The sequence below is a fragment of the Trachurus japonicus genome, chromosome 13 (assembly GCF_045865225.1).
Source record: "Trachurus japonicus isolate A0001 chromosome 13, Traja_1.0".
NCBI lineage: Eukaryota > Metazoa > Chordata > Actinopteri > Carangiformes > Carangidae > Trachurus > Trachurus japonicus.
This window is the reverse complement of record NC_140919.1, coordinates 17,496,950-17,523,172: the sequence shown is the minus strand read 5'-3', so window position 1 is coordinate 17,523,172 and position 26,223 is coordinate 17,496,950. Positions and strand designations below refer to the sequence as shown.

At 41.5% G+C, this 26,223-nt stretch overlaps 1 protein-coding gene across 5 annotated transcripts in view; it reads left to right on the top strand.

Annotated features, from left to right (window-relative positions):
• The window catches only part of LOC146975791 (unconventional myosin-Ic-like), an 85,187-nt gene that overhangs the window by 32,660 nt on the left and 26,304 nt on the right, over nucleotides 1-26,223 (top strand). For 3 of the 5 annotated variants that reach the window (XM_085795021.1, XM_085795025.1, XM_085795023.1), the window contains 5 exons: nucleotides 18,651-18,806; nucleotides 19,756-19,871; nucleotides 22,493-22,691; nucleotides 23,904-23,984; nucleotides 25,569-25,748. In XM_085795021.1, coding sequence (XP_085651147.1) covers nucleotides 18,651-18,806; nucleotides 19,756-19,871; nucleotides 22,493-22,691; nucleotides 23,904-23,984; nucleotides 25,569-25,748 — 732 coding nt within the window. Of the gene's footprint in view, nucleotides 1-9,094; nucleotides 9,399-17,258; nucleotides 17,427-18,650; nucleotides 18,807-19,755; nucleotides 19,872-22,492; nucleotides 22,692-23,903; nucleotides 23,985-25,568; nucleotides 25,749-26,223 lie in introns of those variants that run through there. The other 2 variants (XM_085795022.1, XM_085795026.1) reach the window with 2 other exon arrangements.

Here is a 26,223-nt window from a genome sequence, read left to right as displayed (position 1 = left end):
ACTTGTCCACCAGAGCGTTTTGGAGTTGTTGGATTGTGTATTTGATGAGTGTGATGAGGGAAACCAAGAAATCCCATTAGCCTCCGTAGCGTAGCTCTGAGCAGCTCGCGGCTCTGCTCCGCCATTCTAAAAGTAACTTGCACCGACAATTAAAGGTAACAAACCTACTGCCATATAGGGATTATGGCAGTGGGCCAATTTGCCAAAATGTTGAACTATCCCTTTAACAATAAAATCTGAATGTGATATTGACGTTATAATAAACCAAACAAACTCACTTTATCTTCAAACCCCGTGCCTCAGCTGTGTCTGTCACTTTATTGTGTCCCCTAGAAACTTTTCCATTGTGTTGTAAGTTGTTGTCAAACTGCAGCGCGTTGACCCCTCATGGCCACCGTAGAACTCAAGAAGAAGAAGAAGAAGAAGAAGAAGCTTTATTGTCATTGCACACGATACAATGAAACTTTGTTTAGCAGCAATCTCTTATATCAGCTACTGTATCAAGTGTATTAAATGTAAAATAAATAAATCTGCATAAAAATATATTTAAAAGAGTATTAAAATCAGAATTCAGTAATGTGCAAAAAGAGCAGGTATTTTAGTAGTAGCTACATAAACATAATCAATATGCATTTAATATGTAGTGCAAAGGAGCAGTTATTGTATTATAGGCCAAAACCCCACCCAAAATCATTACGTACGGTCCTTGAACACAACACACGGCCACGGCGGACGTATTGCCTTTGGTTTGCAGCCAGCTGCAGCGGTGCAGGGATTCAGCCTGTTGGGACTGAAGCTTTAGACGAACGGGTGAAGTGATTGTTCAGGACGCTGTAATGGAGACGGGCGTGGTCGTCATAGAGACCAGATGTACAGTATGTCTGTCTGATAGGTGATGTTACTTTTTTCCTCAGCAGTTTTTATACAAAAAAACTCGATCCACTTGTTGTTATGATTATTATTATTTTTTTCAGACTTACAGAAACTTCCCAGCTTCACTTTGTCGTTTCGGTTCAGGCTGATGAGTTATTTTCTCTGACGTCATGTTTGCGTCGGCGTCGGTCTGATGAAACCTTCAGTAAAGACTCACGGACATGAACCGTCAGAGCTGTTCTCAGGGATGATGCAACGGTGCAGCTCGGCCCAAAAGCCTCGGAGCAGCGACTGACCTATAGAGGCTTCACTGGAGCTGCACTCATTCAACTCTGTGGAGGCCGAGTCTCCTCCAGAACTACACGTTGTTCTTATTCAGTGACTTCAAAGTCAGTTTTCATTTCATTAGGAATACAAGTTAATTGCAGGAATAGTGAGGCTACAAGTGGAGGTTTCTTGTAACAACAAAAAAAAAGTCTATTTACATTGAGTTTCCTCCAGGGGTTAATGATTGTTTGTCGTTCGCTGTCATGTTTTCTTGCTTGTAGTCGTTTTTCTCTTTTGTTTTGCTTTGCTTAGTCTCTTGAACGAGACCCAGGCTGCGTTAAGTCCTGACAAATTCACTGTATCCCATCAGTTAATATTAATAGCCTTTTTTTTCTCATATTAGAAGAATTCATGACGTCTGCAACTGTTTGACCTCCACATGATCTCTCTCTCTCTCTTTTTTAAAATAATCTGTCATGCTGTAATGTTAATTCAAGTAAACTTTTTAAGGTGCAGGAATCAGGAAGTCTTGTACAAAAAAACATGAATAAAAGTACGTAATGTTACCAGAAAATGACTTTAGTAGAAGTTTAAGCCAGCTTTTAGAGTTTAACTTGAATAAAAGTCTTCAAATATCTGATCTTTAGTTTATATGCACTTAGTATTGTGATTATCAACTTTTATTGTGGCTTAAATAGTAAAACATATTATTCAGTGTTGCTACACTTTCTTAAACGTCACATTCGAAGACTTTTTCCAGACACAGTTCCTTCAGATTCAAGGACCAAACACATCTTATTTACACACTTTTATCCCGTATGAAAGTAGGTAGGTGCGACATTTCATGGAAGTTGTTCCAATTCTCTATGCAGGATAAACCCTGATGTAAAACGGCTCTAAAAAAAACTTTAATTGTCGGTGCAGGTGCACACTATCAAATAATCATGTATAATTACTAGAAAGAGTTGTTTTAGAGGCAAATGCAGCCGGAACTACATTCCAGACTCGGCTGCTGGGCGGAGGGATTTCAAAAGCGCAAAGTAGTTCAGAGTATTTCCTTCATGTGTTGTAATGTTACATAATTATACTTGATTATCTCATAGCGTGGTGAATGTGCAGGTCACAACTTGTCCACCAGAGTGTTGGATTGATGAGTTTGAGCAGCTCACGTCTCTGCCCCGCTGATCTCAAAACAACATGCACCGACTATAGGGATTATGGTGAGAGGAGAAGTTGACAAAATGTTGAACTATCCCTTTAACACAGGCAGCACAGACACAGTGACAGAAGTTTCTGTGTCTGTGTGTGACCGACACATTAACATTTATCACTGTGTTACGTCCTTTAATGGTTATCGACCGGTCAATATTTGCTTCTGTCGTGTTGAGCAAACAAGACGAAGAGTTAACGTCCGTGTCTCTGTGGCGTCGCCGGATATTTTTATCTCCACAGTTTGTTTAAATGAAGAGGGACCATAGCGAACATACGCTACATTTTTAGCATTAGTATGTCAGCAGAGGGCGTGTCGCACATGTGTCGCGTCATATGGACCAACAGCTGCTGCTTCATCATCATCATCACATTCATTGCATTACATTAGTTTGATTGTGTTTGTATGCGTTTCCCGCTTTTATTTTATTTTGAATTTCATCCTATCAGCACCAAAAATAACTCTCATCTGTTTTTCAGCTCAACGAAAATGTTTTGCAGCATTTGGAAACATAAAAAAAAAATCCTACAAACTGGAAGTAATCATTAAGCGTAATTTATTATTCATTCAAGACTTTTATTTTTAAATGGCTCACGGTAATCTCAAACAATCACCACCAAACAACTTCTCACTTGTTTTTCAGCTCAACACAAATGTTTCACAGCCCTTCGTTCTCTAAAAAAGGTTTTAAAATTCCTAAAATAACGATAAATTAAGAACAATTAATTGAAATTAATTACTTATGTTTTTCACACTTTTATTTTGAAATAGCTCACTGTATTCTCAACCAATCATCATCATCATATTGACTCACATTAGTTTGATTGTGTTGTAGTTTTTTTTCCCGCCCGTGTGATGAATGAATGAGCAGCAGACTCATGATGTTAGAGAGGAAGCATTACACAACATTACAACATTACAACACACACACACACACAAACACAAACACACAATGTGTTGTAGCTGCACCGGATGAAGCTCCAAGAAGCATTGTGTGTGTTTGTGTGTGTGTGTTTGTGCGTGTGTGAGTGACTAATACACGTCTCATCACCACCACCAGTGCAGATCGGTATCGGCTGATGATGATGATATTGATAACATGACTGATCAGTGAGGTCATGATGCGTCTCCATGGCGACCAAGCATGCCCTGGTTCTCTGCAGGGAGAGTGGAAAATATCTAAATATATCCAAGATCGCTCTGAACCAACTTTTCTGGAGAGGAAGTGAGAGAGGGAAGAGGAATTTAAAGGAAGGGGAGGAGGGGAGGTGGGAGGGGGGAGAGGGAGAGAGAGAGAGAGAGGGCGCAGGAGGCGAAAGTCAAGTTCCCATTTCTGATTTCCCACGGAGTCGAGGTCACGTGTATCTGCCTGAAAGTGGTCAGAGTGGGATCTGAGCTTTTTCTTTTCCTGTTCAAACAAAACAACGCAATGTTTAATTTGGTGTTTTCTCCTAGAGAGAGAGAGAGAGTGTGTGTGTGTGTGTGTGTGTGTGTGTGTGTGTGTGTGTGTGTGTGTGTGTGTGTGTGTGTGTGTGTGTGTGTGTGTGTGTGTGTGTGTGTGTGTGTGTGTGTGTGTGTGTGTGTGTGTGTGTGTGTGTGTGTGTGTGTGTGTGTGTGTGTGTGTGTGTGTGTGTGTGTGTGTGTGTGTGTGTGTGAGAGAGAGAGGCTGAGCTTTCAATAGGAAATAAGGAGGGGTTTTTTTGGCTTCTTTTAAAGGCCAAACACACACAGAATATTTGGTAATAAACCTTTAAGTGACCTCATGTAAGTTTAACATATCCAGTGTAACTGACCCTAACAGTGACTGTGCGTATGTGCACATTATATTCACATCATTGTCCTTGAATATTCACATTTACATGTTAATCAGTATATTCTCAGTAGATGAACAGTAGTGGTCGATGTCACAGCAGCATCGTTACGTCTCTGTCCCCAGTGAGGTGTTTCTGCCAAACACTTCGTTATATTCATTTCTCTCCAAACATGAATCATAGCTCATGTTTCCTGCTTATGAATGTTTTCTGTTAGTGTAACAGCTGTTAAACCACAAACGGGCTTAACGAAGACGTCGGCAACTGTTTGAAAATGCTGCAACATTTAGTGTGATTATGTCGTGTCTCATTAATGTGATATACGTTTGTATAACTCCAAATGTCAGCGTCTTATTCTTAAAGGGACAGTTCAACATTTTGGCAAATTGGCCCATTGCCATAATCCCTATAGGTTCGTTACCTTTAATTGTCAGTGCAAGCTATTTTTAGAACGGTGGAGCAGAGCCGTGAGCTGCTCAGATCTACGCTACGGAGGCTAATGGGATTTCTTGGTTTCCCTCATCAAACTCATCAAGTACACAATCCAACAACTCCAAAACGCTCTGGTGGACAAGTTGTGACCTGCACATTCACCACGCTATGAGATAATAATGTAACGTTACGAGACAAAGTTGTTTTCGAGGTAAATTCATGCAAAACCGCTGATGCGCGTTCCCGTCGAGGGCAGTTTTTGGGCAAGCAGTCTCTGCATTTACCTCTAAAACAACTCTTAAAGGTAACAAACCTACTGCTATGACTATAGGGATTATGGCAATGGGCCAATTAGCCAAAATGTTGAACTATCCCTTTAAATCCTTCTCCGTAGCTCAGACTTTTAGAAGCGCCCAGTCTCGTAAATGAAATGCACCTGTTGTGCCGATGGTGATGATGATGATGTCGCAACGTTGCATTCATGACAACGGCCTGTTGGCAACCAAATGACCCCAATATAAAAAACAATGTTTGGTTTGTGTCCATGGCCGCGACCTTTTATATCAGATCGTTTATTACCTCCGAGTTGTAAAGGACAGATTGAATGCTGTGTATTGTCTCAGGTAAAGTGTGTGTGTATGTGAGTGTGATGATGATCTGCTCGGTCAAATATTTACTGAACCAAAATACAAAATGCAGCTCTTTTGTTTTTTGGATCATTTTTCATCGGAGCTGAAGTTAAAGATTAAGATCGTCCGTCTCTACCTGGTGCAGGTGTGGCCTGATTACACAACCTTATTGCTGCACCAGGTGTGTCCCGGGCCTGTCACAACAAAAGGCCGGGTTATAATGTGGGCTTTTATTTTGAAATTAGACATTTATTTTAACTAATCTATTTTCTAACTTGCAGTTATGGTTGTGGATGTTAATGCATAGTTTTAATGCATAACCTTTAGACAAACTCTTCAATCATGAACAAACAAGTCCACTTGTTTATTATTATACACATCTCAATGTTTAATTTAAATTTGTACCATTTAATTTTTCTTCTCTTTTCGTTATTTATTTCTCAGATGATCTCACTTGCAAATGAGATCTTAATCTCAACATAAATCCCCGATCCAGTGATTATATGTATATAATAGTTAGGGATTATGAATTATTATTAGTTTTCTGGTCGTGCACAGGGAGTGTTGGGGACCAGGAGCCGATTCAGTGTCACCACCTTTTTTTCCTCGTGCAAAAAGTGGGAGCAAAAAGAAAAGTGTTGCATTTATTATGTATTTTCATTCAGTGTTTATAATTATTTAATATAATATGTTGTTGAATGTAGCTTTAATCTGTGCAGCGTCGGCTTCCTTCAGAGTCGGATAAGGAAGGGTTAAAGTACAGCTGGGGGAGATACTGGTGGTCAGATTCAGCCCCTCCTCCCTCCAACTCAGCACAAATATGCTGCCTCAGCATGAGCCTGCAGAAACACACACACACACACACACACACACACACACACACCTTTACAGTCTCTCTCTCTCTCTCTCCAGTCCAGAGTTGAGCAGGAATAAACCGACTGAATGTGCGGTTGATGTGTCGGGTGTTAAACAGCTGTGAGTCTCTATCTTCTCCTGTATCTGTGGCTGTTTCCTGCTGTCTGACCGGTGTCTTCTCACACTGTGGTGAGAGAGAGACACACACACACACACACAGAGAGAGAGAGAGAGAGAGAGAGAGAGCGCGTCTGGAAAACATTACTCAGATTCCTGCAGCAGGGGCTCTGATTATACTGGCAATGAAGAGAGAGAGAGAGAGAGAGAGAGGGAACCAACCAGACGGCTGGTTGGTGGAGGGGGGGGGCATCAAACGAAAGGTTGATATCTGACACAGACACTGCTGAGCCTGATAGAAAGTGTGTGTGTGTGCATGTGTGTGTGTGTTTTCTGTTCCTCGTCCTGAGCCGATGGCGATGGAGTTTATTTCCAGGAGTTTATTTTCAGGCATTTTGACGTCTGCCTCAGCAAAAACTTAATAGCCTATCTCCGTATTTAGTTTCCTTTGGTCCAGAAGAGGGCAGTGTGGAGGAGGAGGAAGAGTGTGTGTGTGTGTGTGTGTTTAAGTGTGTGTGTGTGTGGAGTTGTTTTCCCAGGGTGTGTTCTCCTGTATTGTCCCTAAACTTTCCCTCTTGATAAGAGACGGATGTTTCACCAGTTTGACCTTGAGCGACTCTTGTGCTGCTCGGATCAGACATGAAAACTGAGCTGAACTGATAAATTATCTTAATAAAGATTTTTTTTTTAAATCTAAATGGACAAGTGTGAAGAGATGAGCGACCTTGAACTGTGGAGCTACAATGATGATGGTGATGATGATTAAATTAAACCTGCAGCTCTGGTCTGAACCGTGTCCTCTGCAGGTCGGTGTAGACGGGAGTTGAACCAGCAGCCTCTTATTTTCATTATGGGATGTTTCTCTCAGATCCTCAGGAAGTTGGACTGGTCCTAATGAGGCCTATAAACCCCGTGTTCCTGCTGCCGCTGCTCGGCTCTTTGAAGCTGCAGCCTGTGGCCTCGGACGTCCCGCTCCGTCCAAATACGTCCTGAGCCCTTTTACATTGAGCCAGACGTTTTCTATCATAAAACAGTTAATCACCAGTTAATCACCTGCTTTTTATTTGCTCAAAGTGTATCTCAGAGGGATATTTTCAAATGTTTAATAAAGGTCAGACACGCTGCTTTATGCAAATGAAACTTAATTTAACATGAACCAAAATCAGAGACAAGTATTCAGCTCAGAAACCTTAAATGGCATAACAATAAATCTCCAGCAGTGCGATGATATTTCAACTTTTTTTCTGACATTTTGAGATATCCAGAGTATTGTAATAATATATTGTGAGACATCATGATGTCTGCAACTGCAAATCATGACACATGGACAATTTTTGTTTGTTTATTCTGGTGCATTAAATTGATCATTGTAAAATAGTCATATGAGTTAGTATATGAGGAGATTGACACCACTGTTAGTTTAATATCGAGCTACAATCAGAGGCGGTGTATCTAAAGCCTATCTAGGGCAACACAATTAAAACTCAATGTGTGAGATTTTCAAGAGTTGGAGTCAACTGCTGGTGCAAATCGCAGTAGCTGCGATTCTTTTTGGTGATTGATAAAGGTTGTGCATTGTCAGCAGTCAGTATTGTGTTGCTGCGGAGACGTCCTGGCCAACAGATCATATTCTCAAGATGTAAAAGGACAAGTTTATTTGATACAAGACCCGACACAAACATCACATCATCAATTTAATATATATTTTTGAAGTGAAAATGAAGCAAAAATCATCGTGCAGCCGTCGTCTGAAAGCTAAAAAACCCGAACAAAGTTCCTGACGTCCATAACTGCAGCTTGTTTCTGGATGGATTCAGACCAGGGAACCATTATTTATCTTAAACTAAGCTAAGCTGTGCCATTTGTCTCCAGCCTCGCATGCTTCGTAAGAAGATTCACTTTTATATTTATGTTACGATCTCATTATGATTTACTAAGATTTACTTTATCCCCGTGAGCAGACACTTTCTGGCTCTTTGAGTTTACGAACACTTCAAACAAACCTTTATTAACGTCCTGAGTGTTGATCCAGCAGCTACTGTAGTGGAAACTCTTCTTCCTCTTTGTTCTCGGGAACACACGCCCTCCGCCTGTAACATGTCACTTTTTATTAGTGTTAACAAGCAGATGCATTAGACTGCTCCGGCCTTTGATCTGCACAAGGTGTGTGTCAGTGTGTGTGTGCTGCACTGCACTGGTCTGGAGTAATTACACTCTCTGTAATGATATTGCACTAATGATGCTAAATCCATGTGCATGCACGCGTGCATTATTGTATATGTAGGTAGGTGTGTGTGTGTGTGTGTGTGTGTGTGTGTGTGTGTGTGATGGAGGGACTGTTGCCCGCTGCTTGTCTGGTTTCTGCTTCAGCTTGTAAATCACAGTGAGGTGGAGGGGGGAGGAAACTGTTTTGGCTCAGACTGATGATCACGTATTGGCTCATGCTACATCATCCACTACTTAAGAGTTTCCCTGTTTCACTAAAGCCACGCTCGGACGCTCATACACTCGTTAGCCCTTTGGCACCAGGACACATTTTCTCCCCTTTCTCATCCTCTTCTTTGCACTCACAGGGGTGATGATAGATAGATAGATAGATAGATAGATAGATAGATAGATAGATAGATAGATAGATAGATAGATAGATAGATAGATAGATCTGAAGTGTACACCCCTCCCTTCTTCCAAGAAAAGTGGAATTATGGGAAGTTTCTTAGCACTAAGTGCCTGTTGGATTGAGGAGGGCGACCGGGAATGAAGGAGAAGAGGGAGGGGAGGAAAGGGGGAGGTGGTGGGGGCTGAACGTGTCACCCAACATTGGGACTGTTTCCTCTGGAGGGAGGGAGGGAGGGAGGGAGGGACAGAATAAGCAGAAGAAGAAGAAGAAAAGTGGGTGAAGTGAGTGGTTGAGGGAGAGAGGGAGAGGTGTGTGTGTGTGTGAGAGCAGCAGTAAGAGGAGAAGCTATGGCAGCTGGTTCTCAGGACGGAGCTGGGGAGAGCTTCTAAAAACAAACTCTCGGCTAAATAGTGGTAGTGACGAGGCGCTGGAGGAGGAGGAGGAGGAGGAGGAGGACACACTCTTATAGCCGGACTATCGGCTCGCTGGAAACCAGAGGAGGAAAAAAAACAAAATAAAATACAAAAAAGAAAAAAGAAACTGTGTAAATCAGTCGAGCACAAGGAGCCATGAAGTACAGACCTCTGGTAAGACACTGAACCCTCACGTCTGTTTATCCTGCAGAACATGGAGAACCGGGGCTTTTATTTTGTTAAATGTTTTATAGAGTTTGTGGAGAAACACTTTGTCTGCACGTGCAGGTTTGCTTTGAAGAGTGTGAGAGGTGAGAGGAGCGACCTGGGAGGTGGACTTGCGGCTCAATTGCACATTTTTCTTGCTGTAGGCCTAATGAATTAGACAACATGCGTTTGGACTTCAAAGTCACAGGTAGGCCTACTACTCGCAGTGATGCAGATTTTTCCTTCATAACTATTTAATCTCAGCGTCCCTCTTCACCTCGGCTCTGTATTTGTCGATCTGATGTGACTTCTATTTGTATTTGCATCTAGCCTATTTGATATTGGAGTAGGTGTGTCCTCGTCGTGTTTTCACTGCCCCGGGGCGAGGCAATCTCATGGTGGTGTGGTGTGGTGTGGTCAGGCGGCATTCTTTAGCATTCACAGAGAGTAAGAGTGTGTGTGTTAATGGAAAAAGTGTGTGTTGTATTGAATGATGATGATGATTGATCCTCTAGTGCTGTCTTTCTAATCCTCTCCTACTTAAACTTGTATACTGTTACAATCTGGCTTGTGCATCCTCATCCATAAGGAACTAATCAGCTTTACGAGCTTCCTCTGCTTCTCTATAACATCAATGTGTGTGTGTTTCTGTGTGTGTGTTGTGCAGTGAGATGCTGACTGACAGCTTTGTCATGACACTACAACAATACACTGAGATTCCTGACACAGCTGCCTCTGGGCATCTGAATCGGTTCAATAGGTGGTTAGTGTTGGGATGGGCTCGCCCTCCTCAGGCCGTCACTTTGTAGTGAGCTGGTCAGTGCTGAGCTGTGGTTGGGTCAGGGAAAGTGAAAAGTGAAAGGCTGCTGAATAACTCAGAGAAGCAGTTTGTTTGTTACTAACATGAAAACCTCACTCGGCTGTGGCTCAGGAGGTAGAGCGGGTCGTCCACTAACCGGAAGGTCGGTGGTTCGATTCCCGGCTCCTCCAGTCAACATGTCGAAGTGTCCTTGGGCAAGACACTGAACCCACACTTGCCCCCCGATGTGTCCATCGGGTGTATGAATGTGTGTGAATGCTTAGTTCCCTGCACTATGTAGTGCTGTATGAATGTGTGTGAAAGGGTGAATGTGACCATTACATTGTAAAGCGCTTTGAGTGGTCCAAGAGACTAGAAAAGCGCTATATAAGTGCAAGTCCATTTACCATTTACCATTTACTCCAATGTTCTTTCACTCAGTCATAAATGTCTCATAAACAATGATTAATGTGGGATTTGAAGGTTGAAAGTTAAAAGGAGAAAGTGTGATGTCGGTTTATAGTTGAGCTATTTCTGCTGCTGAAGCTAATGGGCATCTATAGGTGAAACTGCAGCTGCCTGTCCAGTATGGATGGATAGCCTATGTATAAATATAGCATAGTTTATAATCAGGATTCTGTGATGTAGTTTTCTGTACCAACTCTATCACTCAAGAGTGAGCTGATAGCACAACAGTAAGTAGCAGTTTACTAGGATTTGGTGTTGAGTTGGTTAGGAGTGTTAGCAGTAGGCTAAGAGTGTTAGCAGTTAGTTAGGAGTGTTAGCAGTAGGCTAAGAGTGTTAGCAGTTAGTTAGGAGTGTTAGCAGTAGGCTAAGAGTGTTAGCAGTTAGTTAGGAGTGTTAGCAGTTGGCTAAGAGTGTTAGCAGTTAGTTAGTGTTAGCAGTCGGTTATAGTGTTAGCAGTTAGTTAGGAGTGTTAACAGTTGGCTAAAAGTGTGAGCAGTTAGTTAGGAGTGTTAGCAGTTGGCTAAAAGGTGTTAGCAGTTAGCTGAGTGGTAGCAGTTGGCTAAAAGTGTTAGCAGTTAGTTAGGAGTGTTAGCAGTTGGCTAAAACGTGTTAGCAGTTAGCTGAGTGTTAGCAGTTGGTTAGTTGGCCCAGAGTTGGGAGGTTGGGATTCATATAATAATTATTTTATTTCAAATATTCAGTTTTAAAAAGGTTTAGTAGCCCCACGTGTTTGTATGTGACCAGAAGTAAGTTGAATACATTTCTTTTGAATATGATCAATTTTAATGCTGAATTTTAAAATATGTTGGGCTAAGAAGTGTTTACTCTTTGTTTACGAGTAACTTAGGCTAACAACATATTTATTTCGACAAAAGAATCAAAGTCAGTAACAGTGCATCTCTAATCATAATCAATGGAGCCTTTTGTTATATTGTGGTTAATGCAGCTTCTTTTCACTGTTGGTGAAATTGTCCTTTTTACTTTTTAATATTAGTGATCCAGTGACAGGAGGTGAAAAAAATGTGAATGTTGTCTTTTCTCTCGCTCCCGGCCCCCCCACGTCTCCAGAGAGATCAAAGTTCAGGGTAAGCTATAGAGCACCACACCCAACACCCGGAGCTGAGAGGAATTCATGAAGTGGTGATGACTTTGGTTGGTTTTTTACTAACGTGTGGTGGCCGAGTGCCACATTGAACCCGCTCTGTGGTGTTGTGTTGAGTTGTTTTGACCCACATGTCCTCAGGCAGGTTTGTGTCTGCAGGAGCTCGTCTCGTCCCACCTGTCTGACCGCCCACGCACTGTCTCCGCTAAGTCTGGCCCTATGTTTCCACGGTAAATCATCATCAAAATGTCAATGAACCTGCATCCTGTTGACATCATTTAGATTTAAGGTATTTTACTATAAGTTTTCAATGGAAGTTACCTGTGGGTGCATTTGTTATGATTTTGCAAAACCACTTCCCTGTTGAATGACGCCTATGGTCGACCTGTGGCCACAATCATCAGCTGTTTCATGGCTTCTGCCCGCATACACGTGGCATTGATGTGACCTGGTGACATTCACGACTCGTCTATTTGTCTCTACCACCCTGTGCAGAGTGGAGGAAGTCGAGTTGAAACATCAGCTCCAGACTGAACTCACTTTTCTACAAAAATGTAGAAAAAGAGCAAAACGTTCTGCGAGTGGCTTCATCACAGCTGCACACCTCTGTCTGTCTCTCTCTCTCTCTCTCTGTTTTTTAGTTTTCGTACAATCATGGCGAACAGAAGTCAGGAGAAGCTGGATTAAGTTCCTCTGCTGCTCTCTGCATATTTAACCTGGATCCTTCACATGCTCAGATATTTAATTCACTCTGGAGCAGGATGTGTTTGTTGGCTCTGTGAATCCTACTACATGAGGTCGTGTGTCATACAAGAAGGAAAATAATCATATTACAGTGTTCAAATATTTTTATGAACCTTGATATGAGACTTTGTGCTGATTCTTATTCAGTGTTGATGGATTAACAAAGTTCTTAAAGGGACAAACCAACAATTTTATACCAAAAGTTCAGCTACAAATTCATTTTTTTAACGCTTGAGAGACTTGAGAGACCAACACATTTTGTTATTTTAGTATTCAATAATAACGCAGATAATAAAGCAAATCTATAAATCATATAGATCATTAGAAAACAAAGTTACACTTTGCTCAGTGAAGCACATTGAGCAGATTCAGATCAGTGTACCGGTACGTTAAATGCTGCATTTTTTACTGCAGGTTAATGTGTCTTTAAACTCTCTCTCCTCATTAACCAGCTCCCTCCCTGAGCCGCTGTACGGACCGCTGAGAGCAGCAGGGTACAGCAGGTTTACGTAAACACTGTGACACCTGAGCTGTGCGACTTCGCCCGGGGCGACGTAAAGGTCAAGGAGAGAGCTGCTATTGTTCTCCGACCGGCTGCACCATCAAATCCCTCGGCTTTCTCACCCGTTTCCCTGCTCGGCTCAGCTCGGCTCGGGTGCAGACGCTCGAAAAGGAGCAGAAAGAAACATAAATATAAATGTACAAAAGGTGCAGAAAACACATGGAGACGAAGTGAAAAACCAGAGTGTTGTGCTGCACATTTCACTACCTTCATACAGACCAAAAATGTTTCCACAGCACAGATTCATAGTGATTAATAATAAACTGTTGCTGAGGCAAAGATCTTGACAAAAAATTATTTTGTTAAATGAAAAGAGATTATTTAGTAGAAAAACATGTTTTGATTCCTCAAAGACTCAGAGCAGCACAATAACATCTGCTAATTAGCACCAAATGCAAAGTGCAGCTGGGGCTGATGGGAATGCCATCAGGTTTCTGCAGGTATTTGGCCGTAAAACTTGATTCAAATTCAGAAAAAAAAAACTTTATTTATCTCCAGGGAGCTATTCGAAGGCGGAGAGAGAGCAGGTCGAGGCAGCAAGTAAAAAAAACAAGAAGAAAACAATAACACCAGTGCATCTCCAGACAGTAACAGTGTCAGCAGATAATGTGGCAAATGAATAAATGTACAATAAATGTACAGCAGATGATCAAGAGATGGATCACAAAAAAGCAGCAGATTAAAAAAAAAGGGGGCGTGTCCCAGGAAACTTGTCTGTTGTGTTGTGAGTTTTGTGCAGGGCACGTGTTGTTGAAGTGATGACGTTGTGCAGTGTTTTGAGCTCGGGCCACCGTACTCTGGTGTGTATCAGTAAATGCCGAATGTGTGACGATAGCGATCAGATAAAAGTTGAGATGCATCTATCTGGCAACCTGGGATCGGCTGGCTTATTGGCTGATACCTCATACCGATTCAATCAATACCACTGTTGAATTAATAAACTGTTTTCCTTCCCATGTGGAAGACAGTGAAGGCATCACGCTAAAACGTTGTTGAATAGATCAACGTCATGGATCCAGCCCCATTATCGGATACCGGATCTAACTGTTTAGTCAATATGTGGGCCGATATTCAGTCTTTATACCAGATCATTTCATCCCTAGTGGAAAGTCAGGAGATCATCAAAGCTTTGTCGTCTGGGGGGCCGCGAACATGTGCAGCAAATATCAGGCCAGTGCATCTGAACTCGTCCTGGTGGCGGTTGTGCAGATGTTTCAGAAGCCCCTGTAGGACTCTGATGATGATGATGATGATGCACACTGATCCAGATCGTAACAAACAGTTCACTGTGAGTTTCCACCTGCTCACGACTGACTCCAGTCACGTAGCCGCGGCCTCGGCCCCCGTCCGTCCGTCCGTCCGTCCTCTCCAGGTCTCCTCCCGAGGACCCGGCTCCACACTGACTCGCTTTCTGCTGCTCAGGATCTGGAAAACATGACGACATGTAGGAACCGGGGGCAGGCGGGCAGCGGGCACATACTGTAACTCTGGTGTGTTCCTGAGAGCGGGTGGAGGTCCGGTTTGTGCGGCATTACACGCAGGAAAGCCAAACAGTGAAAGCGGCATTGGAAAACAATGAAGTCATGGAGAGAGAGAAAGAAAGAGAGAGAAGTGGAGGAGAGATAGGAGGTGTAGACCAGGAAGAGGTGAGGACATACATCTCTGGTTTCTTTCCTCTGGGGCGCCGTAATGTTTGGAGGGGTCTGTAATAAACCGTGACACCTTTGTGTAAATGAATGTCAGTCCTCTTCCTCCTCCTTCTCCTCCTCCTCTCGGAGCTTTAACCTGCTCCCACATCGTGAAATTCCTGCAGCAAACATTTTGCTTTTCCCAGGAAAACCCAGCTCAGCTACACAGGAAGTCGTATGTGTACAGTCTCACTTGTGTCCAGCTGCAGAAACAAGTTTTCACGAGCGGCATCGGTTTGTTATCAGAGAGCACCGCCCATTAATGTTTGATTGACAGGTGAGAAAGTGTTAGTGTAAGTCTCACACACACATTTAAACACACACACACATCCACAGCTGCAGTTTCTTTGCTTTCTGTGGAGATGTGTGAAACAATAGGTCAGCAGAGATCGTGACGTCCAGCCGTGAGAGAAGCTGAGGAGTCTGGGACAAAGTTACAACAAAGCCCGAACCCTCAGTATCACAAACATGTTGTCTCTCTTTTTTTTTTTCTCATAAAATTATAATCTGTGAGAAAAAGATTTAATCCGACAGTAAACTGACGAGCAGCTCGTCGCTGAGGAAGGTTTGAGCCAAACAAACAGACTCGAGGTCGTTTTAACCAAATGGTCTGATCCTTATGTAACTGATGATGATGATGATGATGGTGTGAACACAGAGGAGAGGAGATGAAGACGTGCAGTTTGTCTTCATCTCACAGCTCAGTGTGGCTTCTACTGGAAAAATGAATCAATAGACAAAAAGAGAGAAAACATTGTGACTGGTTGAGAATGAAAAAGAATATTGCAATATATTGATATTAGAGCTGTCAATCAATGACAAATATTTAATCGGGATTCATTCCTGGTTATATATTAGTTCAAAATGCAACTTAAAGAGATATTTTCCAGTGTTTTCCGAATGGACAAACCTGCTAAATAGGTGTATGTTATTGTGTTTTAGACGTAGACAGATTTGTGATTATAATATTTTATCTTTAAGTGAACAATTCTGCAGCTGAGCAGTAAAACTATGAATAAATTAAATATGAAAAATGCTGAATATGGCTGGAAATGATGTGATTTATTCAGTGTCCGAAGCTGCAGAAACTTAACCCAGCTCTGATTTAAGACGACAACAGATGGAAACACTGAATCACATCCATATAACAGTGAGAAAACCGACATAGAAATGTAGTTAATCACCTGACAGAGTCTTAATGACCTCACCTCCTCCTCCTCCTCCTCCTCTGTTCCTTCTCTTTCTGGTGTGTGATTCACCTTGAAACTGCAGATCTCATAGTTTGAACCACACTGAGGAACATGCACTGATAATAATAATAATGATAATAATCAGTGCATGTTTCTATTTAGAGATGTTTAATGTGCGAGAGTAAAAGCTTCGGCCTCTGAACCGATGAGATTAAATGTTCCACACTTTGGATTTGTGCCATTGTTGTTGTGTCCTGGATTAACAGCAGTAGAAGAGATAAAAGAGAGAGAGGCACCGTCATCATCATCATCATCATCATCATCATCATCATCATCAGGTTTAATGAAAGCTGGTTCAGTTAATGAAGGAGCGTTAACACTCTGCAAGACTGGATCATGTTTTCAGTTAAGACACACGGGGGTCAGCAGCAGCAGCGGTGGCGTCCCGTCCCGTCCCATCGTCCCACGCTTCCTCCCCGTCCCGTCCCGTCTGTGTGTGTGTGTGTGTGTGTGTGTGTGTGAGAGAGTGAAGCACCATGGGAGCTTCTTTTGAAACACGGGGATCAAACATATTCATGCATACTTGTGTGAAATCCGACCAAGATGTCGTTCTTGTCCTCGTGCACGCGCGTGATTCACCGCGCTCGGCTCCGCGCTGTGTGGAATTTCAGGGAGGATTGTGAACTTTCCAGCTCCAGTCATCATTCATTCCCTCTATCCTCTTTTCTCCTCCCTCTCTCCCTCCCTCCTCCCTTCTTCTTCTTCTTACATCTTCCTCTCATGTATTTGTTCTCAGCTCTCACACAAAGCACTAATTAATATCTTCTCTCCTCCCTCATGATTTCTCCTCTCCCTCTTTCGCCATCTCATCTTTGCGGCCTCCTGAGGGACGAGGACGACTGTTGCTGCATAACACGACAACAACACCTGCTGTACTTAATGTGTGTGTGTGTGTGTGTGTGTGTGTCAGTCTCTAGCATCCAGTGTCTAAACTTGTGTTGGGTTACAGTCCAGTCCAGCTCGGTGCGATTTAAACATGGATGTGGCAGATATTCGTAATCTCATGCGTAAAACTCAGGCCTCAATTTTAGAGAACGGCTTCCTGGACACACGTATCAACGAGCTCAAACATGTGAGTGCTGCACTTTAACTTCCTGTGCAAAGTCGGTGCTCGGTGTGTTTATATTTACAAGTACGAGAAAACCCGGGTGGGGTTTTCTTTTCTTGCACTTTGGTCAAAGTGATAACTTTTACTGGGTTTGGCTCGGTGTGTCAGTTTTCTAGGGGTGTCGCCCGTCACTGGAGGTCCGTCTGCTTTAAAGGCGTACAAACGCAAAAGCTTTGTTTTGTTGCATGTGTGTGAATGAATGTGAGATCTGTGAGCGGCTGCTGGACGTCAAACTGTGTCTCTTGGCTCCGAGGTGAATGTGCTCCATTGTGGGGTAAGAAAAGAAAGAAAGAAAGAATAAAAAGCTTCTGCCTGCGAGCTGCTGGGAATCGGGACCTTCTCTAAAGTCCTGAAAGATGTGACGGGAGCTTGTGGGACAGGAAGGACTCGCTGAACCTTAGAGATTTATTTGTGCATAAAAATGTTTCTGCTGCAAAAAAAAAGAGAAAAAGTTGTTTCCAGGATGCATCTGTTTATTGCATCAGCTCGTGATTTGACCTTAAACTTTAGATCTGAAACAACAGGACATGATGTAAAAGTGTTTCTCCTGTGTAAAGCTTTAGAGTTAGAAATTAGCAGTTACCTACTTTTAAAATGCACAAAACTAAATCATTTCTAATGAAATTAGATAAGACGCACAGAACAGTCAAATATGAGTTGTATTATATTTTATAATCATACAGAATTGATTGCTGCTCTTCCTTATTGATTATTATTGCAAACTAGACAATATTTTTGAACAAGAACAAGACACCTGAACGCATCGGCTCAGATACCCAGACTGTAATCAGCATATTCTCGCTGTTTTTCGTGTAATTTTTGATATTTTATAAATTAAATGAAGATCAATGATGAAAAAAATTGATATACCGTACTTAAAATATAATTTTTAGTTTCAGCCTGAATTAGCCTAATCGTTTTTTAAAATAAAAAGTTTTGAATTTCAGTCAAATGCAGAGAATATTAACTGTGGTTCATTAAAACACTTAAGCTACTATAATTGAAAGCAGGACCAGAGGTGATTATTATGGGATGAAATGAAAACAGGTGTAACAGCAGCACAGGTGGAGGAAGAGCAGTCGTATGTTGAAATCGTGTATAACTTTGTTGTTGTGTGTTTTATTGTTTATAAGTTTCAAACTTTTAATTTGGAAGCAGCAGGTTTTGTTGTTTCTCAGCTTTAGCTCTGTCACTGTTTATATAATATCACATTAGATCAAATAAGCTCCACCAACAGGCTGATGTTTGTTTGTTTTTACAACAGGTAAATTATTACTTTCCATCTGAGTTCAGTCCTTCAGATTTTCTTTTCTCTCCTCGCTCCTTCTCCTCTAATGAGGATGGATCATGTGTCGACTTCCACTCCCTCCCCTTCTCCTTGTTTTTTCCACTTTCTCCGTCCTTGAGACAGACTGAGGAGTGTGATTGATGAGGTGTTTATGTACTGTTGTATATTCACAGTCACTAACCCCGCCCCCTCTTCTTCTTCTTCCTCCAGGTGGTGGCGAGTGACGGGGTGCGGGCTATGATGGAGTCGGCCCTGACAGCCAGAGACCGGGTGGGGGTGCAGGATTTTGTCCTGCTGGAGAACTACACCAGCGAGGCATCGTTCATCGAGAACTTGCGCAAACGCTTCAAAGAAAACCTCATTTATGTGAGTAACATAGTATATTACAAAAATATTAAAGGTATTAGAGGTAAATCTCCTGTGTTGATTCATAAGAAGATGTAACTGTGGTTGTAAGAGCCAAAAACCACCTCAGTGTAGTTTTCCATCTCCTCTCTGGAGCTCTAGTAATAACAATAAGTCAGTGTCAGCCAATCAGAAGAGAGGAGGAGGCTCTGAGACTCTCTTCTGATTGGCTGATTGTTTTCTGAAGTGATCCAATACAAATCAGAGCAGATTTCATAATAAAAACACTCAGAAAAACCAAATCCTGCAAGTGTTTGATGGATGGTGGGTCCAGGTGGTGAGGGGGCGGGGCTTTGGGTGACGCTTTGTTGTGACATCATAAAGTGACAGGAAGTCCAGACGCCTGTTTTAAGGCTCAGTTTCTGAATACAGGCTGTGTGCATTTCTCTGTGGACTGAGGCTTTGATACTTTCACAGTATTAATATAGAACCTAGAGCTGCTTTATAATCACACTACACAAGGACATCTACCTTTATACTGTATGGAGCTTTAACACAAACATCTACCTTTATACTGTATGAAGCTTTAACACAAACATCTACCTTTATACTGTATGGAGCTTTAACACAAACATCTACCTTTATTTTGAAGGAGCTTTAATACAAACATCTACCTTTATTTTGAAGGAGCTTTAATACAAACATCTACCTTTATTTTGAAGGAGCTTTAATACAAACATCTACTTTAACTGGTTATCAAAGAATTGTGACTATATGTTAACGTAGCTTTTATATTTCTCTCTTATCATCATTATTATCATTATCAGTCAGTATAAGTGTTGATATCTCTGTAGCTGTGATAAGCTGGTGTCAAGAGCCTCTAAGTGTTTATTCAAGTGTTTCTTCCTTCTTTGATATAAACTGTCATTACACTGTGTTTTTAACAGAGTTTATCTTCTTCCTCCATCAGACCTACATCGGTTCAGTGCTGGTGTCGGTGAACCCGTACAAAGAGCTGGAGATCTACACCAAGAACCATATGGAGCGATACCGCGGGGTCAACTTCTACGAGGTCTCACCACACATGTAAGTAAACACACCTCAGTGCACAAAGCTCGGCCGTACATCAACTTTACATTATCTGTATTCAACTGGCACAAAGGGTCAAAGGTCATGAAAGAGACAAATGGAGAAAAAACATTGGAATTTAGTTACAAAATCTGTCAAGCTACATTTTTGGTGATGGATTATGTACAGTACTTGGCATAATTAATCATAATGTTTGTTTATAAAGGATAAATGTGTCATGTATTGTCAGCACCATCAGTGTTGTGTTAATATTTACCAACAGATCATTTTCTGCAGACATAAAGGGACATTTTTGCATGCCATAAGACCCTAAATAAATCGCTTCATCTACATTTCCTGGTGAAAATGACGAGTAAACATTTTGCTCTCCATCTGAAATTGCAATTTCTACCCATATAATCACAGGACGATGTTGTTTTTGCATATATTGCTAATTAAAATCAATCTGTCAAGTTTATTATCTAGTGACAGTTTACATACAGTGCCATACGATGATGCTCTGCACAATTAATTGCAATGTAATCTCAGTTTTTGTTAATAAAGGTAAAACATATGGTACAAGACCCACCAAAAATCATTACCATATGGTGCAGCCCACGGTTTAGGCTTCAAAATGAAAGTGAGAATCCTTTAAAATGAGTAATTAACTTCATACAAAGTTCATTAAACAGAAATAAACTAAACCAAGTTAGCAGATTTGTCCTTTAAACCAGCAGCAGGTCTCCTCAGGTCACGTCTCCAGCCACTTAAAGAGGAGACACGCAGACACACTCACAGTTTGTTTGTTTGTTTGTTCCTGAAACCTAAAAATACGAGTGTGTTGCAGCTTTGTGAGTCTCAGCGTGACATAACATCTGCTGCACCTGAATGTTGTTTTTGTGGGAACATGTGGAAACGTCATGTTCTCGTGGTCGGTCGCCGTCAGACGCTGAGACGTCGGTTCGTGAGCCGAGTGTTTGTTTGTTGGAAACGTCGCCACAGGAATGACGAGGGAATTCCCTGTTAAATCCTTGCAAACAATCGAGCACATTATAGAGCCGGGGTGGCGTCATCCAAAGATTTCAGAGTCTCTCACTAACTCTTTCTCCACGGCTGGGTTTTTTTTTTTTTTTTTCCTCCTGTCGAGTGCAGGGTCAATGTTTTCTCTCCCTGAGTGGAAAGAAAGATGCTTTGGCAAAGAGACGAGGAGAGAAAACAGGGGAGGGAGAGGTGGAAGGAAAAGTAAGCAAATGATGATGGTACCAGGCGAGAGGTTTCCTCCCCAGAGAGGGAATTCCTCTGACCTGAACCTGAACCTGACCCCCCCCCCCCCCCCCACCATTACGAGTGCACAGACACACACACACATATATACCGGTATACTGTACAGATGTTTTTATCTTCCAGCAATTAGTCAGGTGTCAGAAACGTGTCCGAACAGGCTGAAACAACAGAGAAGTGACACATGAGAGCAGCTGCAGCCCAGTGTGCAGCGGTGGGTCGTACTGGTTCATACTGGGAGAGTCTGTCACAAGAAGTCAAGTTTAAGTTTAAAGTTCAGTTTAAGTAAAAACAACTGTAAAGTTAGTTGAGTTAAGTGTAAAGTTTAGTTTAGTAAGTAAAACCAACTGTTAAGTTAAGTGTAAAGTTTAGTTTAATGTAAAGTTTGTGTAAGGTAAAGTTTAGTTTTGTTTTAAGTAAAAACATTTCCTCTAAACTTAAGTTTAGTTTATACTACAGTTTGGTTTAAAGTAAAAAAAAAAAATTGTAAAGTTAAGTTGAGTTAAGTGTAGTTTAAAGTAAAGTTAACTTTAAAGTAAAGTCAAGTTTAAAGTTAAGTTACATTTCATTTAAAGTTTAGTTTAATGTAAAGTTTGTGTAAGGTTGTGTTTTGTTTGAAGTAAACTTTAGTTTAGTTTATACTACAGTTTGGTTTAAAGTAAAGTTTAACATAAAGTTAAATTTAATGTTAGTGTTTAGTTTAAAGTAAAGTTAAGTGTAAAGTTCAGTTTAGATAAAGGAAACCTTTGTTTAGGTTAAACTAAAGTTAGGTCTGAAGTAAAGTCAAGTTTAAAGTAAATTTTAGTTTTTAAGGTTTTGTTGCTGGAAAATGAAAAAAAAAAAAACAGGATAAGTGACAAAACAAGATAAACTTTCTATATCAGCAATACAAGTGAAATATGTATTTCCATTTTTTATTCTGCTTCATTTAGACTGTTGAGGATAAACCCTAAGTTTCTAATATTTAATAAATATGTTGTAAACTCTTTCTTCCCTGATATTTTTCTCAGAGCAGTTCAAACTTGGCACCAACTTGTTTCCATGTTCACACACAGATTCTGTCACATGTTTCGTTCTCGAAGCACGATTATTATTATTTCACTCAGCTCCATTGTCTGAACTGTTTGTTTTGTCTGGATTTGTTTGGTGTTTTTAAATAAATATTGTTTGAGCCTTGAACCTGGGCTGCTGTGATAATGACTCGAGCTTTGCACATGTTACTCGCTCTCACTCAGTTACTGTGTATGTTGAGTGTTATTTCATATTCATTACATCACCAGAGTCCAAACCACCTGTAGACCTCCTCCTCTATATGATGATCAATATTATATCTGACCGTCCATCTCTCCGTCCTGCAGCTACGCGGTGGCCGACAACTCGTACCGCTCCATGAGGACGGAGAGGAAGGACCAGTGCATCCTGATTTCAGGGGAGAGCGGCGCCGGGAAGACGGAGGCGTCCAAGAAGATCCTGCAGTACTACGCCGTCACCTGTCCGGCCAGCGAGCAGGTGCAGACCGTCAAAGACCGGCTGCTGCAGTCCAACCCCGTCCTGGAGGTGAGAGCGCCCGGGTGATGCTGTAATGTGTTATTGTCTTGCTGAAGGTCCATAAAGCTCTGATGTTTCTCTGAGAGCAGCATCGGATCGATAGAGAGACTCAGAGTGACACAGCAGAAGAAGAAGAGCAGTTTTTATTGATCAGTATTGATTGATCTGCACATTTATGTCTCATATTCTCAGTTCAATTCTCCTCCACTCTGATGGATGAACTGGAACTTTCTCTGAGTTCACTGGGAGATTATAAAACTAAAACAACTGATTATGAATCTTCAATGATTAAAACTGAACCTGCAGTTTTGCCAAATGCAGGATTCAAATCACAGAAGCTGCGGTTTTCTATTAATGAAAGTAAACTGTGTCACAACTAGGGTTGTAGTAGTAGTAGTAGTAGTAGTATCTACACAGTTTGATGGGATCAATCACGTCTAATGACTTATTTTCTTCTTAAGATAAAATGACAGAATTAATGTGGAATAATTTAAATTAGTTTAAATCAATATTTAAATTCAAATACTGTTGTTTAAACTTTCACAACAAACCATAAATGAATCATTGTGATGCTGCAGAGAAGAAAACATGTTTGTTTGGTATAAAACCGAACTCAAATTCTACATTATCACCAATTTAATTTATTTTTTTAAGTAAAAGTCTGATGCAAAACTGATCATTTCCACTGCAATCACAAGTCTTATTGCAACAGAAGTAGCAGATGTTCTTATTTTTCCAGCCTTAGTGTCTGTCACTTGTTTATAAACATGTAAAAGCATCATGTTGCTCGGAGGTCGACGGCCTCATGAACTCGTCTCAGTCTGAAAACACTCAGAGGTCAAACTGACGTTCAGCAGATCAGTGGTTGTTTCTGTGTTTCAGACCGAAGACGATGTCGGACTTTACCGAGGCGCTTGTTTTGATGTCTGGCATGTCTCAGCCAGATGCTTTCCAGATGTGTTTACGTGTGTGTGTGTGTGTGTGTGTGTGTGTGTGTGTTTACGTGTGTTTACGTGTGTGTGTGGTTGCTCTACACCCTGTAATCTGTGTCACTGTCCCAGACAAACACCGCAGGGTTTCTAACACCTGCGTTTCCACGGTTACTCCAGCGCCATGACACTTTTCCTTCTCTGCCTTGTTATCTCTCCTCCTCTTAATCTGTCAATCATCATTCCTCCTCCCTCCCTCCCCCCCTCTCTTTATCCCTCTCCCTCTCTCCAGGCCTTCGGTAATGCCAAGACGTTGCGTAACGACAACTCAAGCCGCTTTGGCAAGTACATGGACATTCAGTTTGACTTCAAGGTGAGTGCAACACTCTGGTTTTTACACCTGCAGCAGCTTTTAGCAGCGACTGAACCTCGTCCAACTAATAAAACCAGATGAGAGGAACCAAAAACACAGTTCCTGTTCCCTCCTCGCCTTAAAAAACAGATCTTTTTTTAGTTTACTCCAGTCGTTCCCAACCTTCTTGTCCTACCAGTACCAGTGAGTCCATCCTCACTCATACGTGGTGTTGATGATTCTCCAAAAGTGGTCATATAAAACATAACACAACTGATTATGAAGTGAAACTCATTTTAATTTCTCTCTTCAGTTTGTACAAAGACATTTTACACATATTCTGATGCATTTTAGTTGTTTCTGGCTGTTTTGGTGTTTGTTGTGGCCAAATGTGTCTTCACACAGTTGTAGGATTGTCACAATACAAAAATGTAAAACTCGATACCAATACCCAGGAAAATATTTGATCTTTTTTTTTAAATCTTTTTTGTTCCATTATATTATTTTATTCCTATTTTACTGAAAAGGAACTAAAACATGTGGGTTTTTTGGTTGTTGTTTTTTTTTTTATTAAATAGAAAAGCTAACTCTGAGTAGTGCAATTTCAGAGTCTTCAGTCTTTCAGAGTCAACGTGTTGCTATAATTTCATTACATTCATCATTACAATGCATTAGGGCTGCAACTAACGATTATTTTCATTATCAATTAATCTGTTGATTATTTAAACGATTAATCGATTAGTTGTTTGGTCAATAAAATGTTAAAAAATGTTGAAACGTGTCAATCAGAGTTTCCCAAACCACAAGACAACTCAACCTCAAATGTCTTGTTTTGTCCACAAACCACAGAAATACTCAGTTTATTGTCAGAAAGGAACAAAGAAACCAGAAATAATCACATTTAAGAAGCTGAAATCAGAGAATCTTGACTTTTTTTCTTTAAAAAACTCCCCAAACTGATTATTAGATTATCAAAATATTTGACAGTTAATTTAATAATCGATTATTGTGCAAGCCACAATACTTTTGATTACCGGGTCGTCCAATGATCAGAGGGTTGGCGGTTCGAATCCCGCTCTGTCCCGGTTGCTGCCGTAGTGTCCTTGGGCAAGACACCTTACCCACCTTGCTCCTGATGGGTTGTGGTTCGCGCCTTGCATGGCAGCTTCCGCCATCAGTGTGTGAATGTGTGTGTGAATGGGTGAATGTGATGTACTGTAAAGCGCTTTGGGTATCGTTGAGATGGAAAAGCGCTATATAAATACAGACCATTTACCATTTACCATTTACCGTACAGAGCCACAGGTTGTTGTCTTCTTGGGGGAACTAGTTGTGGTGCGCACGTATGGCTGATTAAATGACCGGGAATATTTATTAATCATTTTGGAAATAAATGAATGTTTCCACGTCGTGTCGGCGTCGTGCTGGCGTCACGTCACTTTTACACAAACTCCTGCTCGATCTATAAATCCTCTGTCGAACCTGCATGTTCTGCATGTTCACATGGACCCTCCTCAGTACCCCGGCCTTACCCCCTCCTCCTTCTCCTCCTCCTCCTCCTCCTCCTCCCTCCGCCCCCCCCTCTGGCCTCTGTCCCGTCGCCAGGGCGCTCCGGTCGGCGGCCACATCATCAACTACCTGCTGGAGAAGTCGCGCGTCGTCCACCAGAACCACGGAGAGAGGAACTTCCACATCTTCTACCAGCTGATCGAGGGCGGAGAGGAAGATCTGCTGAGGCGGCTCGGCCTGGAGAGGAACGCCCAGCAGTACCAGTACCTGGTCAAGGTACGCACGCAGTACTAGTACTACACTCACACAGTACTGTTACTACGCTATGAAGTAGTTCTACTATAGTCTGAGGTAGTTTAACTACAGTCTGAGGTACTTTTACTACAGCCTGAGGTACTCTTACTACAGCCTGAGGTACATTTACTACAGTCTGAGGTACTCTTACTACACCCTGAGGTACTTTTACTACACCCTGAGGTACTTTTACTATAGTCTGAGGTACTTTTACTATACTCTGAGGTACATTTACTACAGCCTGAGGTACTTTTACTATACTCTGAGGTACCTTTACTACAGTTTGAGGTACTTTTACTACAGTCTGAGGTACTACTACAGCCTGAGGTACATTTACTACAGTTTGAGGTATTTTTACTACAGTCTGTGGTACATTTACTACAGTCTGAGGTACTTTAACTACACTTTGAAAGGCCAATCAATGTTATTTTCAGGCATTTATATGAAAGAAAACCAT